Genomic DNA, 14,402 nt, shown 5'->3' with positions numbered 1-14,402 from the left:
GTAAAATGGTCTTTATAACGCTAGGTCACAAAGTATTGTTCGTGATCTACTATGCACTGCCTCGCTGAGTAGTGAACGCTAACCAAACAATGCACAAGGGATATTTTTTTTCTTTTATAATACTTACGGAAAGTGAGCCACATAACATGGTGATTTTGCTTCATTGATTAATAGTGAATGATTTCCCATCTAGAATGAGGAGACAACAAGTAAACGAAATCGAAAAAAAAATCGAGAGAAATGAAAGAGTCCTTTTGAAATATTTCTAGAGATTCAACAATTTTCATTTTCGAATGCATTTAGAATCCCCCCGCGAGATCTGCCACTTCAATGTCAAATATGACTTTGACATCAGATTTGACGGATTGCAGTTCGATAACTGCGAAGTTGTTGCAGTCTAAGACAAGACGTGACAGCTGGTCACCGTTACATTAAACCAATTTGAACCGGCTGCTGATTGGCTGAATTCGATAACGCAATCGTCACGTAGAAAATACATCGAGGTTACTTTTCACTGTAAAGCAGTGAAGCTGGAGAGTCATAATTTAGCTATTATAATTGTTCATAAAGAAATATGCAAAAGTATGCAAGGTACATGATATTACCGAGTAATGTATTTCACTGTTATAACTTTAAAAATGCATTGATTAATCGTTTATTACTATTTCGGTTGAAGTCCAAGAAACTTAGAAAGAAAAAATTTGGGTACCAAGAAATTTAGGAAGAAAAAATTTGATAATAGAAGTATGCTTTATTGAACATAAAATAATAAATAAGAATTGAGTATTATTCGCCTATATATTGCAATTTTAATTTGTTTTATTTTCATTGACCTGCAGAAGTTGTTAAAAATAATCATTCTGGCATCAACGGTATGGAACGTTCAAAAAAATTTCGACGGGGATGACGGCCGTTACGAAAAGAAAAATAAGAAGCCAGCTGTCACGTTTTGTCTTAGGTTGCAGTTATCGGTCTTTCAGTTAATAAGCGATGCAGTTAAAGTCGCATCGCCAGCACACACACTAGCCTGCGCCATTTCCATTTTTACTCAAGAAACTGTGCTGCCAAAAGTGTCGCTCAATCTCAGGCAAAGTTCCCAGTCTTCTTGATATGATGTTTTGAAGTAGAATACTTCACTCAGGAAGTGCGGCTACGGGATGTTAAATGAAAATCTAAAACCGAAAAAAGTGAAAAATATGTCCAATTTCAAATGCTAATAAATCGGTTAGTATTCGATGGATTTCCTTCGTTCTTGCAGCAATAGATTGGAAAATCTTCTGAGATTCTTCCCAAAAGAAGATAATTGTAATTTTATTATTCACACTATTGTACCATTGAAAATAGTCAAGCCTTGTCAAAACGAAAAATTCGACCTCTGATTGGTCGTTATATGATTGCTTCCCAAGCACGGTCGACAGAATCATATACCTTGCAATTGGAAACTTGGAAACATGCTATTTGGCCTATATCCCGACCCGACCGGGCCCATATAATTGCGTAGGTAGAAGGTGACTTAAACAAAACCTTCTCTCTCGCTCTTTGAAAGGCCTATTCATTGTTTTATTACTCACAACGCTAGTGTCAGCAAAATTTAAAAATTGTCAAGCCCCAACCATGACAAGCAACTTACTGTATTATTGAAAATGGTCAATCCTTGTTCAAGCGTAAAATTCGATTGATCTGATTAGTCAACGTTAATTTACAAAAAAAAAATGACTGACACTCAAGCAGCTGGGTTATCTTTCTTGTAAAAGTATTCTACTTCAACCTTGCGGTCATGGCTTTGCACACAACCCTCCTGTTAATTGCCATCACTCACTCTCTCTCTCTCATCCTCGTCCCCTACAATAGCGAATCTCTTTTCCCAGCAGCTTACCTCGTTTTGACCTGCAAGCAACCGAACTGCTGTCAAAACCCTTTTTTATTCGCGCGATATTGACCCTGTATTGACCTGGCGTGCTGCCCGAAACGCAATGTAAAATTTGTCAGCTTCAACTCACCACCACACGTGCTTAGTTCATAAACAATTATCTGAAATCTCTTTCTTACTTGCGTCGTAAATCGCGATGTCGTTGCTTTATTGGCACACACAAGTGAAAGAGATTTTTGAAGCTGTTCGCACCTACGCGAATTCTCATATACAATAGGGGGTTTTAATTTGAAAAAATACCTACTTTTTCTTATACTAATCGATAACCGACCTATCAGTAGGCATTACGTAATTTGTCTAAGATTTCTACGAGTTTTCTTTGATTTTAAAATTGAAAAATTATATTTGTTTTCACTAACTGGCAAGTAGTGCACAGAGTGACGTTGCTGTTGCTGGCTTTTGGGGAATATAACCCTGATAGTAAACAAAGTGACATTTCCGCTGCTGGCTTGTAGAAAATATAACCCTGGTTTAGGGGAGCTCCGTAGCCGCAAGGTTACAGAGTCCGCCTTGGTAAGCGTATGGTCGTGGGTTCGAATCTTAGTAGAATCAGGCCATTTGGTTGCCAAAGGACTTTAGCATGGGTTTATTCTCAGGCTTCCCACCAAGTACCTTTCCTTCAATCTAAATTCTATTGTACCTCTGTTGACTCTCCTTCTAACAAAAATGAGTCCCTGTTATAATATAACTGGTGTGAGTAACGTATGAAAGTTCTCTCCAGGGAATCGTAATTAGGCGATATTGTTAGGAGGAACAGAGGCTCGGTATAGTAGAGTAGTAAGCTTTAAACAGAAAAGTAAAACTTACACACAAGCACGGAGATGAATGATAAGCGTATCACTTACTATCAATAGCGATACTGCCAATAATACGAAGTGCGGAGTACAGAAAACACTTGGGCAATATCACAATAGATCTAATCTCTGGTCGCAGTGATGAGCCCACAGAAAAAACAACCTGGTTTACGTGTCATGACAGGGATGCCAGATGTGAAGACATCCCAAGTAACAATTATTGTTGCCTAAACATTTACTCGATCACTTTTATTAGGCTACAGTTGAACAATAACCGAAATGGAAAATAAAAAACTTCTGTTGAATGGTTGTTCAGATGAATTTGGAGAAATTATCCGACACACAGTTGTTTAAGAACGGCGAAGACGGTTTTCAGCAACAACAGCAGAATATTGTATTCAACACTTGTTAAACCAGCGTTGAATAGATGCACCAGAAAACATTTATTAGCCTACTGTTCTGTATGTGTTCGATCTGTGTTCGAATAAAATATTTATTAAACATTTGTTAAACCTTTGCTCGACTGTTGAAATGCTCTGGTTTAATGCGTGTTGAATAAAAATGTTTGAAAACGTTTGTTTCGCGTATTAAAATATACTTATGCAGCTTACGCTGAATAGTAGCGTGGAAGGAAAGTTTAGTCGATATTTATTCAGCTATTTTAGCACAAACAAAATGCAAAAATTAAGTTCGAAGAAATTAGTTGAACCATATTTATTTGTGGTAATATTTTTTATTATAATTCTCATTATTAACTTCATTAGTTTTTTACATGGAAATACTACGGGTAAATTTTAATTTATATCGGAAGGCACATTGTCACACGCCACCCTTCTTTTTAAACCATCTTTTTTGTTGGGTCCCTGATGAGATTCGAACTTGTGATCCATTGCTTGGCTGCCATCGATGAATGCATGTGAGCTAATCTGTAATATGACGTGTGCTGTGTTAAAAGTGAATATGCTTCTTGTTGCTTGCGTAGCGCGGTGCAACAAGAAATAGATAAGACGAATTCTGCAAGAAATAGATAAGACGAATTCTACAAGAAATAGATAAGACGAATTCTGTAATTTGTATATAATCGACAATTTTGTTCAATCCCAGTTTATGTTTGCGATAAATTTGTTTGTTTTAGTGTTGCTATGAAAAAATACACAAACCTCACAAAAACAGTGTTGTATCGTTGCAAAAACAGCGAATCTACTATTTGTGAGAACTTTCATACGTCTGGCAGCTTTGACTATAATCCAGCGCTGCCATCACTAGAGTGGTTAAAGTCGCAAGTTGCAGAACGATGTCGTTAGCATTTCAAACGAGTAAGAATTTGAAATCTTACACACGATTTCTGGAGTTTTTGTTCTAGCTTGGATATCTGTTATCTGTGCTATTATTGAACAAGGTTAAACAAGCATTTAACAAGAGCATTTCAACAGTCGAGCAACGGCTTAGCAAATGTTTCATTGAAATTTTATTCGACAGGTCGAACACATACAGAACAATAGCCTAATAACTTTTTTGCGGTGCATCTATTCAACGCTGGTTTAACAAGTGTTGAATGAAATATTCTGATGTTTATGTTTAAAACCCTCTTCGGCGTTTCTAGACAACTGTGTGCCGGAAAATTTCAACCATTGAACAGAAATTTTCTATTTTCCATTTCGGTTGTTGTTCGACTGTTGTCTAATCAAAGTTATTCAACAATTGTAAAGTGCTGCTCAAATTATCATAAAGTTCCTCAGTTTTCGAGAATAAAAACAAATCTTTCGGGGCATCACTGACGTTGATTTGAAAGTACACAAGTTGCTTAATCTTTTAGTGGTTTAAAAAATGTTTATACTGCAATAAATCAACTATACGACGCGTTCAGAAGGATGTTTTTTAAAACCGGTGATTTAGCGTTCAAGTCTATAAGAGCTAAAGAATTGCTTTTTGAAAGACTTCAAACGCATGTATGCAGCATTTGAACAACACGTGCAGAATAATAGTTGCGGAGTTGCCGTTTGAAACGTTCAAATAGCTTTTATTGGGCGAGAACGCCACTGATAAATGGAGACCTTTAAAGTGCTTCAACGCAGCTCATATTTATTAGTGCTCCTGGTAATCACTTGCAAACGTTTGAACAACTTCTGTTAAGCTAGAGTTCCACTGTTGACTAAGTACATGAACAAAGAATGCTGCAACGTTTGTTCAACAAATAGTTCAACGTGTTGTTTATTCAGCATCGGTTGCTTCAACACTGCTTTTGTTCCACATTTGCTCTCATAACAGCTTCCAAATTGTTTCTTGGGATGTCCTAATCTTGAAAACGCGTGTGAATAAGTGGAAGTCTAATAGTCGGTTGATTAACCGCACTCGATTTAATGTGTCACTGGAAGTTTTGTAAACTTTCAACGGGGTCCGTGTTTACAGATTTCTTATGTATAAAGACATTGTTTTGTGGAGTGTGAAGATATTTGAAAAATGACCTGGCCTCCTTGTGTCATGATTTCTTGACGGTAGGGTATGTCTTAAAACCACTTACAGTTGTTAAAATTCGAAATCGATTTTTCAGTTAGTTTTGCTATTTAAATTAAGAAAAGTTAGAAGAATATGTATTTCTTTTGAAATTTCTTATCAAAAGAAAAAATAATATACGTACCTCTAAAACACCCTATTGACAATTTATGTGAAAACAAAGCAAAAATATTTCCCTCCTTCACTTTCGCAAGTAAAAACCAAACCAATATCAACAGAGTCGTCAGGGCCAGAATGAAGAATTTCGCTATAAGTGTTCAACTGAAAAAAAAAATCCAACCCACGAGACAGTTGCGATCAGTTGATTTCAGTCTGTTTTCAACTTATGACAGCTTTATGTATGTGCAATCGGTCGCAACTTGGATGCAATCCGGATCCAAAAGCGTGAAAAGCAAATTATCCGATCGGTAGCTCTAGTATCGCGAGTGCCAATCCTGAATACAACAATAAAAAATCACTTTTTTATATTATTGCCGACATTATTGCAGATTGCATCTGAAACGTGAATTATAGACAACTTGCAAGCAAAATGCAGATAACGTGCACGCCAGATTGATCGTATACTAGAGCGAACGCGACAGAATGCCTTCGTTAATCGTATCTATACAGTCTATCGCGTTCACTCTCGTATGCTGGTATACGATAAAACTGACGTACAAGCTTGCATTTTGCTTTTTTTTGTAATTCGCGTTTCAGCGGAAATTTGCAATAAAAGATTTCGGTTTTGGTTCTGCAGCTTGAAAATCAGCAACAATAACAAACGTACAAGCAGTGAAACATCACCGTAGATTGCCTTATAGACCATTTTACGAGGTAACATCCAAATCAACAGGTTCCGTGGCATCTGTCATTCCATAAAATCGAGCAATTGGCATCCATATAAGGCAATCCACGGGTGACGTTTTATTGCTTGTACGTTTGTTATTGTTGCTGTTTTTCAAGCTGTAAAATCAAAACACGGCCAAAACCGAAATCTTTTAATGTCGGCAATAATATCAAAAGTGATTTTATATTGTTGTATTTAGGATTGGCACTCGCGATACTAGAGCTACCGATCGGATAACATTTGTTTTTCACGCTTCTGGATCCGGATTGCATCCAAGTTGAGACCGATCGAACATACATAAAGCTGTCATAAGTTGAAAACAGACTGAAATCAGCTGATCGCAACTGTCTCGTGGATTGCCTTATACCTTAGATTATTGAAACATAGATATCCAACTCAACCAACAATACGGGCAACAAAAATGTGGCGCCCCTTCGAGTATGATGGCGGTTGGGTGAACTACATTTAATGAGCACACACAGAAAAATATTAAGGTAATTGCTATCTTTTTGGGCTTGGTGTTTTTCACAGACTAATCTATATGGTCTAGATAATAACAATAATTTATTACAACAAGACTAAAATAAATGTCAATGTGTGAGATGACCATGATATAAATTATTTATTTTGATGATAGTATGACTAATCGTTCATAGTCGTTTCAACAGTATGTTTATAAGCATAACCAAAGATGACTAGTACACAATACGTTACTCTTGCAGTATGCAGCGGACACGAGTTTCGCTACGCGTGAACGAAAATTGAACTAATTTGTATACTGTTAATTTGGTGATGACGACAAGGTGGTGAAAGGTGAAGCATGTTTTTCAATATCATTGTATGGTCCTATCATCTAATTTTCAATATCCTTATACGATATTGCCATCTTGTTTTTGTTTTCATCTAGCGGATTGAGCATGATAAATCGATTTTGCTAATAATCACAGTTTTAAGGTCATCAGATGGCACCGTTATAAAGGTGTTGCAAGCAAAATGTATGAAGTCAGGTATCTTGCTCTAGTCATCATTAGCATAACTCATTTGTTGTTTGTACCAATTTTAATAGTCGATTGAGAACCAAATCATTTAGATTATATTGTAAAGTCGATTGAAAACCGCCGTACAAATCTGATTGAAAGTAACATGATATTTTTCTGGGTGTGAGAATCTGTTCAAGCTCACTACTGAAATGATAAGGAATACCATGATATTTTTCCGAGTGGATATGCTTTAGTTCACCCAACGGCCTACAGATGGCAAGTTCAGAGTGTTGCCTTGAGATTATATGCAGCGAAGCCCAACTTGGATATCTATGCCTCTTTAGTCTATGCTTATACCGACTGTAACAGTGAATGACAATGAACCAGAGATGCCAGATGTTTTTGAAAAATGTCTGCAACTGCTCGAAAACCGGAAAAATGTGCTCGAAATCTGAAAAAAATCTACCCGTGATCCGAAAAAATTTCGCTCACGCGGGCAAAAGTCTGTAAAAATCTGCACACATTTTAAGAAAATCGGCGCAAATATAAGGAGACTCTGACAAAAATCTGCAGAAATCGTGGAAAAACTGCAAATATCTGCAAATCACTAGAAATCTGCACTCGGACTCCAAAAATCTGCGTTTTGCAGACAAATCTGCATATTTGGTATCCCTGCAATGAACTCATGTCGTGGGCTAAAGTTAATTTGTGCCCGATGTCAGCAGTAAGATAAAAATGTATGAAAAGAGGCGGTGATATGCTATCTCGCTTACACATATGTTTATATGTTAGCCCTTGAAGCAAGGCGCGATGCCATAGGGGCGCATAAAATGGACTTTTGTAATGTACAAAGAACCCCTCGGTCAATGTAATGTTTATAGTTGTGTCAAGTCAGTGCGACCCAGGAGTTTGACTCTGTTTCATTCATCATTCGTCATTCTTCTCTCTTTTTCCGTAACGGAGTGCACTGTTTGTTCACAGAAGGAGCAGTGGATTATAATCATTTTTTCGATCACTGATTCAATTTCTGCTGGTACATAACAAAGAACTATACCTAATTGTACGTCGTAAAAGGCCTTATTTGCCCACAGCAGCAGTAACTAGAGTGAAATCAGTGCTTGAAACATATGAACTAGTGAAAACGGAACTGTTTTTCCGAGTTGTGCAACGTAATTAAGGCTAGCAAATTGATAAAGAAAACAGCCAGGACTCGCAACTGAAACAGACGGAAAGGTTTTGTGTTTGCAACACACCCCAGAAGTAGTAGTAAAACCAGCAGCTAAGATGTCCTACGCGTATTTGTTCAAATATATTATCATAGGTGACACAGGTGAGCCCTAGAAGTGTTTTATGCAATATTTTCAGGAAGAAAATGTGATTTCTGATTGAAAGACTTTGGATGAGGTGGTTAATACGTGTAGAGAGGATTGAGCAAAGCGGAAGCAAAAATCGATAATTTTCCGTCATCACTCTCACGTCTCGTTAATTTATGATTATTGTAGTGGGTTTATGCGACTGCTGTCTACTAACTATTTTTGTATAAATATAAACAACAAATAATAACTTACCACATTCTTTAGTAGACCGCAAGTGTACCAAAAAGTACGCTAGGACGATAATTTTCTCTTTAACAGAAGAAATTACTTTCACTAAATTCCGGTATGTGGGAGTCGTTAAGCATCATTGTGAGTGAACAATGTTTATAGAAAAGCCGTAGAATTGCAAGTGGCACAGCATGAGTCATAAGAATGTCGTTTTTGAATTGTAATGGAGCGAAAATTGCCCTTCATTTAAACTATCGCTCGTATTATTCTCGTATGATAAATAAAACCAGTATGAAAAATCAACAAATTTGTATCTAGCTAGAAATTTGAAGCTTATTTTAAAGTTTTTCGAACAAATTGTAAACCTTGTTCTCACAGTCACCCCAGCTAGAGAGAAATAATCTTACGATTCTCATAGTAATCGAGTGACTCTGGTATGCGACCCTAAATGACTATGAGAATAACTGGCCCTAGTGGGGTTTATGTAGGGTTTATAATCTATGGGGTACTACTGACTAATTGCTCATCTTTCAGGTGTCGGAAAATCGTGCCTGTTACTTCAGTTCACCGATAAGCGCTTCCAACCTGTGCACGATTTGACGATCGGCGTTGAATTTGGTGCACGAATGATCACGATCGACGGCAAACAGATAAAGCTTCAAATTTGGGATACCGCAGGACAGGAGGCGTTCCGTTCGATAACCCGGTCTTACTATCGCGGCGCAGCCGGAGCTTTGCTTGTCTATGACATTACACGGCGCGAGACATTTAATCATCTGACAACCTGGCTAGAAGATGCACGACAGCACTCGAACTCTAACATGGTGATTATGTTGATTGGAAACAAAAGGTAAAAAAAGTTTCCAGTTTGTGTGAGCTTCACGTCTCATTTTTTTGTGATTGTTTAGCGATTTGGATTCGCGTCGTGAAGTCAAAAAAGAGGAAGGTGAGGCATTCGCTCGTGAGCATGGTCTTGTGTTTATGGAAACTTCAGCTCGCACAGCAGCAAACGTAGAGGAGGCGTTCATCAACACCGCTAAGGAAATCTACGAAAAAATTCAAGAGGGTGTTTTCGACATCAATAATGAGGTATTCTTGTCTGATTGCTCTAAGGTTGATGCATCAATCATCTTTATTCGTCGTTACAGGCTAATGGCATCAAGATTGGTCAGCAGCACTCACCAACCAACCCATCTTTAGGTAGCGGAAATAATCCTGGTGGCCAGTCTAGCAGTGGATGCTGTTAAAATGATTTGATCAGCAGCTAAATCCGGAACTAGCATCCCTTCACATATATTGCTGCATCGTTCTGCTCCGTTTTTGATTCGGGTTTCGCGTATGAGCAAGTCAACTTATGTACTAAAATGGATTAAAAGCAACGTGTGACTACAACGTGGAAACCGAACTCTGGTTTACGAAGCAGATATCTACATAACTACTAGCGAGCAAGAACTTATATATATAGCGGGACGTGAATGTTGTAAAATAATACATATTTTTTATTAATTTTAATAATGTACACGCCAATCTGATAGACGTAAAAGACCAGGCAAATTTGAATAAAAAAAATCGCTAATTGATCGTATGCAAATATATAAGTTTACATTAAATGGGAAATACAACTAAAAGTGATGATGATGAAATTACTAATCCATTGTATGCAAGTGTGTTTAAAAAAAATGTGAACAAATAATGGTGTTTACTGGGTTAGCATCAAAGCAAAAAATGCTGGTTGAAATCTTCCCATTTCTTAGCGAAAAAACTATAATACCTATCACTACGATCTTACTAAGCATCTACAGAATTTAACCAAACTTTAATTCATAATGAAGCAAGCTTTTACCAAATAGGTTTTATTTCCGTGAACAATAAAATTCATAGAACATCGACGAGGTTATTATACTGATTCTATGCTTGGTTCCATTAAACCTTAAACAAGATTGCAGTATTCCATAGGTTTTTCGATGATCGATGAGCGAAATCTTCCTTAAAAATCCCCGTGGAGTAACGGCCTCGTCTCCCATATCTGTTCTTTGGTATGTTCTGATGTACGATAGCAACTTGCAGTGTTTTATTAGGTGTACGGACGATGAAGCATAACTCCTTTACAAACAAGTTTTTATTTTATTTTCGAGCATTTCTGAGCCAACATAAGTAATGGAATAATTAGGAAAAACAATTGCAATGGAAAAAATAAGTGAAAGACAAGATAGTAAAGCGCTACCGTCATTTGGATCGCGTTCGTATAACAATTAATTTTCAGTTGTGATCAATTTACATTTAAAACAAATTCCTAACAAATAAATATTTCAATTAGTTCTAGTAACGTTTACACTGTTTGCCGATAATGCGATAATTCACATATCTCATGTTGTTAACGATTATTCAAAAAGTGCCACTTTTTAGTTGTACATAGCAAATGGTCAATGATATTGAACTCAAAGTTGCTTTAATCAACGGCAGCTTCTATTGATATTTAATAGCATCGGTATTTGAATGCGCTAGCTTCCGATAGGAAGTAGTCAAGAAAAGTGGGCAAACGAGATTGTGTAGCGTTTTTAATAGGAATCAGGGGCGACTCGTGGCGTTGAATCTGCCCGTTCAACTACAAATTTTGAAAATCGCAATTTGAGGAAGTAATCACAATCATGTCAGCAATCACGCAAGTCATTCTAGTCATTACTATTTGAAAGTAAACTAAAAACCAATAAAATATTGATATAAATTTGCGTCTGAAATATATTTTTTGCCTGGCGTCCCCGTGTGCAATGCACAGTTTGCACCTATGGACGAGTCGCCCCTGATAGGAATCATACTGTACCTTTTTGCACATGCGTAAAAACAGGCTACCATTTGGTTTTTTTTCGAATTGAGGTTTTCTTATGGATGGTTTAATGCAATTCAATTTCGGCTACTTTAGAGTAACAACGACAATTCACGATGTTGCAGTTGAACGTTTATTTTTAACAAAGAGGGTATGAAATTTAGTTTAACCGTCCTCCAGTGTTTCCTGCTTCTCATCAATCTGCACAGCAGCACTGCTGACCACTGCTTCCGTGCATGCTGGTTGCTCCTCTCTGGAATTTCTCCTGGAAACTCCTTTTCGCTCCGATGCATCCCCTTCACCATCGGTGGAATTCTTCCGCCTGCAGCGTCGATCACGAATTCTTTCTCGGTCAGAAGCCTTTTTTGTCAACTTGTGCCGCTTACCCTTGTCAACCGACTCGCTGCCAAATTTAGGTTTCGAACTTTTATCGGACGATCTATCAGAGTCTGATTTTTCTTTTGCCTTGTCGTCTTCACTTTTTGCACCACCTCCACCTCCACCTTCTTTGGAATCGTTTGAGGGTGCTCCTGTGATCAAACGCTTTCTCGGTTGATAAATTTGAATCGAGGGGCGTTGCTTGTTGCGAATTTTCCTAGCTTCCCGTGCTTCTTTCAGTTTTTCGTCCAAATCGGGTTTTCTCTCCGTGGAACTACTGCTATCAGGAGCAGGCGGAGGCTCTACAGAGGAAGAAACTGTTGGTTCGTTTTTAGCTGTTTCCATCTCTGGTTCCTGCTGGGGTTGTTGCTCTACCGAAGGCGTAGAAGTGGCGGATTTTTGTGGAAATGCAGGCGGAAGAGAAAATGATGACTCACCCAAAATGATAGTGGATTTTTCCTTCGGTATGAAAGGAGCAACATGTGGTGTGAGAACGCTTTTCTTGATATCGACTTTCGGTATAACGGGGATGGATTTGAAGTGTTCACTAGTGATAGCATTTTGCACATTATCTTTACGTTCTTCCAACTCAGCCAGTCGAGTTTCGGCACGAGCGCGTGTTTCCTTGCGACGTTCACTGTATTTTTTCACTTCCTTTCGTGTTCCTTCCGAAAAAGATGCGGATGTTGATGGTTCGGTTTGCTTCTCATCTTTTATAACAAATTCCTTGTCGCGCTTAGGTTGCTCCATTTGGGACGGTTTTTCTTTTTCTTCCTGTCTTCTAACTTTATCCTTTTCTCTTCGTTGTTTATCTCGTTCTTGTTTTCGATTGAGAGTTTTTTCTTGCGATTCACTAGCATCATTCTCCTGTTTTGGTTTTTCCTTTTCCTTATCCTTTTCCCTCCGATTACGCTGCCTTTTCTCCTTTTCTTTTACCTCTTTCGATGTATCAAATTTATCGTTTGGCCTTTTTCCCACATTGGTATCTTTCCTTGTTTGTTGATTTGGATCCAATCGAGACGGAACCGTTCGAACTACAATATCATCCTCTCGAGTTTTTTCTTCTTTTATAACTTCCACTATCTGTTTTCCACTTTGACTTTTCTTCTGCCGTTCCTCCTTACGTTGTTTTTTCTTTTCCTCCATTTTTCTACGTTTTTCCTCTCGTTTCTCTTGTTTCTTTTGAGCAATAAACTCAAGCAATGGAGTCGAAGTTATTTTTTTCTCGTCCTTGATTTGATAGCTGTATTCAAGTTTGCTCTTACTTTTTCCAGCCGATTCCTTTTCCTCTTGTTCTTGAGCTTCTTGGAAGGCCAAGAAATGGGTATCCACGTCGATAGTTCCGGCCTTGGCATCTTTTTTGCGAGACCTATTTCTAGGCAACTCCTGAAACGGTGCGTATTCTACAACTGCGGGAAACTCAACTCCTTTGGAGTCAACGAAAATGTAGCCATCAAATTTATCCTTAAAAAGGAAAATGTCTTCCGCACGAACGAAGCTAATATACGCCCTCGATGACGCATTCTTGCCTAGGGACCAATCGCCAGACACGAAGTAAAAATCATCATGATCAGGTATGGGATCTATCTGTTTCCGAAAGGTATCTTCGTCCATTGACGGTGGTAGACGACGTATAATAACCTGTAATTTATTTTGATAAAACTTTTATGTATTTGTATTTTTTTTAAACAGTATACCTTTGTCAAGGGTTTGGTAGTATCCTTTTTGTTTTTCTTGTTTCGTTTATTATTGTTTCCGAGTTCCTTCTTGTCCCTTTTTGCCTTGGACTTTACGGCGGTTTCAGCTATGGGTGCATTATTGTTGTTGGAAGTCGCGGATACTCCCCCAGCAACCGGTGTGCCAACATCCGCAGATGTTGAATCCAGCGTTTTTATATGCGATTCTACCATATTCGCGGCAGTATGAAATGTTAGATATCTTTCATTGCATGTATTCACAGCAAACAATACAGGCACTAAATTATTTCAGCAAGTTGAAAACACGAGTGAAGAAATATATTTACGATACATTCAAAGAAAAATTAACATATTCCTACACTGAGAGAAAAACACTTAAGAATTTCATAAGTTACAACTCATGAACATGCATAATTTTGAATTCATTCATTAGACACTTATGCATTACATATCAAGCTTATAAATTTCATAAGTATATTTTGGAATTTCATATGAACGATATATGCATCCCATATGCGTAACTTATGATTTTCATTAACGTCAACATACTAAAAATTTCATAGTCATGTCTTATTAAATCTGCAAAATGGCAGACCAGAATTTTTGTTCCTATTGCTAGTGCACCGTCAGATAAGTGTTTTAAGATATTGGATGAAGCTAAGCTGAAATTTGCACAGCTGGTGTCAGTTGTTGAAAATTGGAGCAAAAAAACTGTAAGTACCTCTCTACAAACTCTACCATTACATCATGTCATCTATATTTATTCTAGCGACTATTGAATCTTGTGATCATTAAAGAGGACAACGCTGACGACATTCGGCAAGAGGAATCATAGGCGAACTTGTTTCCCGAATTTCAAAAGCTATATATTATATATTTACGATATTTGTGAGTAAAGAATAATTAAGATCTGAA

General features: G+C 37.6%; 2 protein-coding genes across 2 annotated transcripts; one reads left to right on the top strand and one right to left on the bottom strand.

Annotated features, from left to right (window-relative positions):
* The first annotated feature begins 7,977 nt into the window (after positions 1 to 7,977).
* On the top strand, positions 7,978 to 10,910 carry LOC129725387 (ras-related protein Rab-2A). The gene is made up of 4 exons (XM_055681166.1): positions 7,978 to 8,374; positions 9,123 to 9,438; positions 9,497 to 9,677; positions 9,737 to 10,910. The coding sequence occupies exons 1-4, from the start codon at positions 8,329 to 8,331 to the stop codon at positions 9,833 to 9,835; spliced, it is 642 nt and encodes a 213-aa protein (XP_055537141.1). The 5' UTR covers positions 7,978 to 8,328; the 3' UTR covers positions 9,836 to 10,910.
* A 612-nt stretch (positions 10,911 to 11,522) lies between these two features.
* Positions 11,523 to 13,840, bottom strand: LOC129725384 (regulator of nonsense transcripts 3B). Its single transcript, XM_055681161.1, has 2 exons — positions 13,488 to 13,840; positions 11,523 to 13,431 (listed from the first exon to the last, which is right to left on the bottom strand). Exons 1-2 carry the CDS (start codon positions 13,698 to 13,700, stop codon positions 11,578 to 11,580), a joined length of 2,067 nt encoding a protein of 688 aa, XP_055537136.1. The 5' UTR covers positions 13,701 to 13,840; the 3' UTR covers positions 11,523 to 11,577.
* Between the last annotated feature and the right edge of the window lie 562 nt (positions 13,841 to 14,402).

This window comes from Wyeomyia smithii, chromosome 2, assembly GCF_029784165.1.
Source record: "Wyeomyia smithii strain HCP4-BCI-WySm-NY-G18 chromosome 2, ASM2978416v1, whole genome shotgun sequence".
Taxonomy (NCBI): Eukaryota; Metazoa; Arthropoda; class Insecta; order Diptera; family Culicidae; genus Wyeomyia; species Wyeomyia smithii.
This window is presented reverse-complemented; position numbering and strand designations above follow the sequence as displayed.

What these genes read in the sequence shown, in the direction of transcription:
- LOC129725387 (XM_055681166.1), top strand. Translation starts at nt 8,329, where the DNA reads ATGTCCTACGCGTATTTGTTCAAATATATTATCATAGGTGACACAG. An exon ending in TATTATCATAGGTGACACAG is followed by an intron (nt 8,375 to 9,122) that starts GTGAGCCCTAGA and finishes CTCATCTTTCAG; the next exon opens with GTGTCGGAAAATCGTGCCTG. An exon ending in ATGTTGATTGGAAACAAAAG is followed by an intron (nt 9,439 to 9,496) that starts GTAAAAAAAGTT and finishes GTGATTGTTTAG; the next exon opens with CGATTTGGATTCGCGTCGTG.
- LOC129725384 (XM_055681161.1), bottom strand. Translation starts at nt 13,700, where the DNA reads ATGGTAGAATCGCATATAAAAACGCTGGATTCAACATCTGCGGATGTT. An exon ending in CTACCAAACCCTTGACAAAG is followed by an intron (nt 13,432 to 13,487) that starts GTATACTGTTTA and finishes AATAAATTACAG; the next exon opens with GTTATTATACGTCGTCTACC.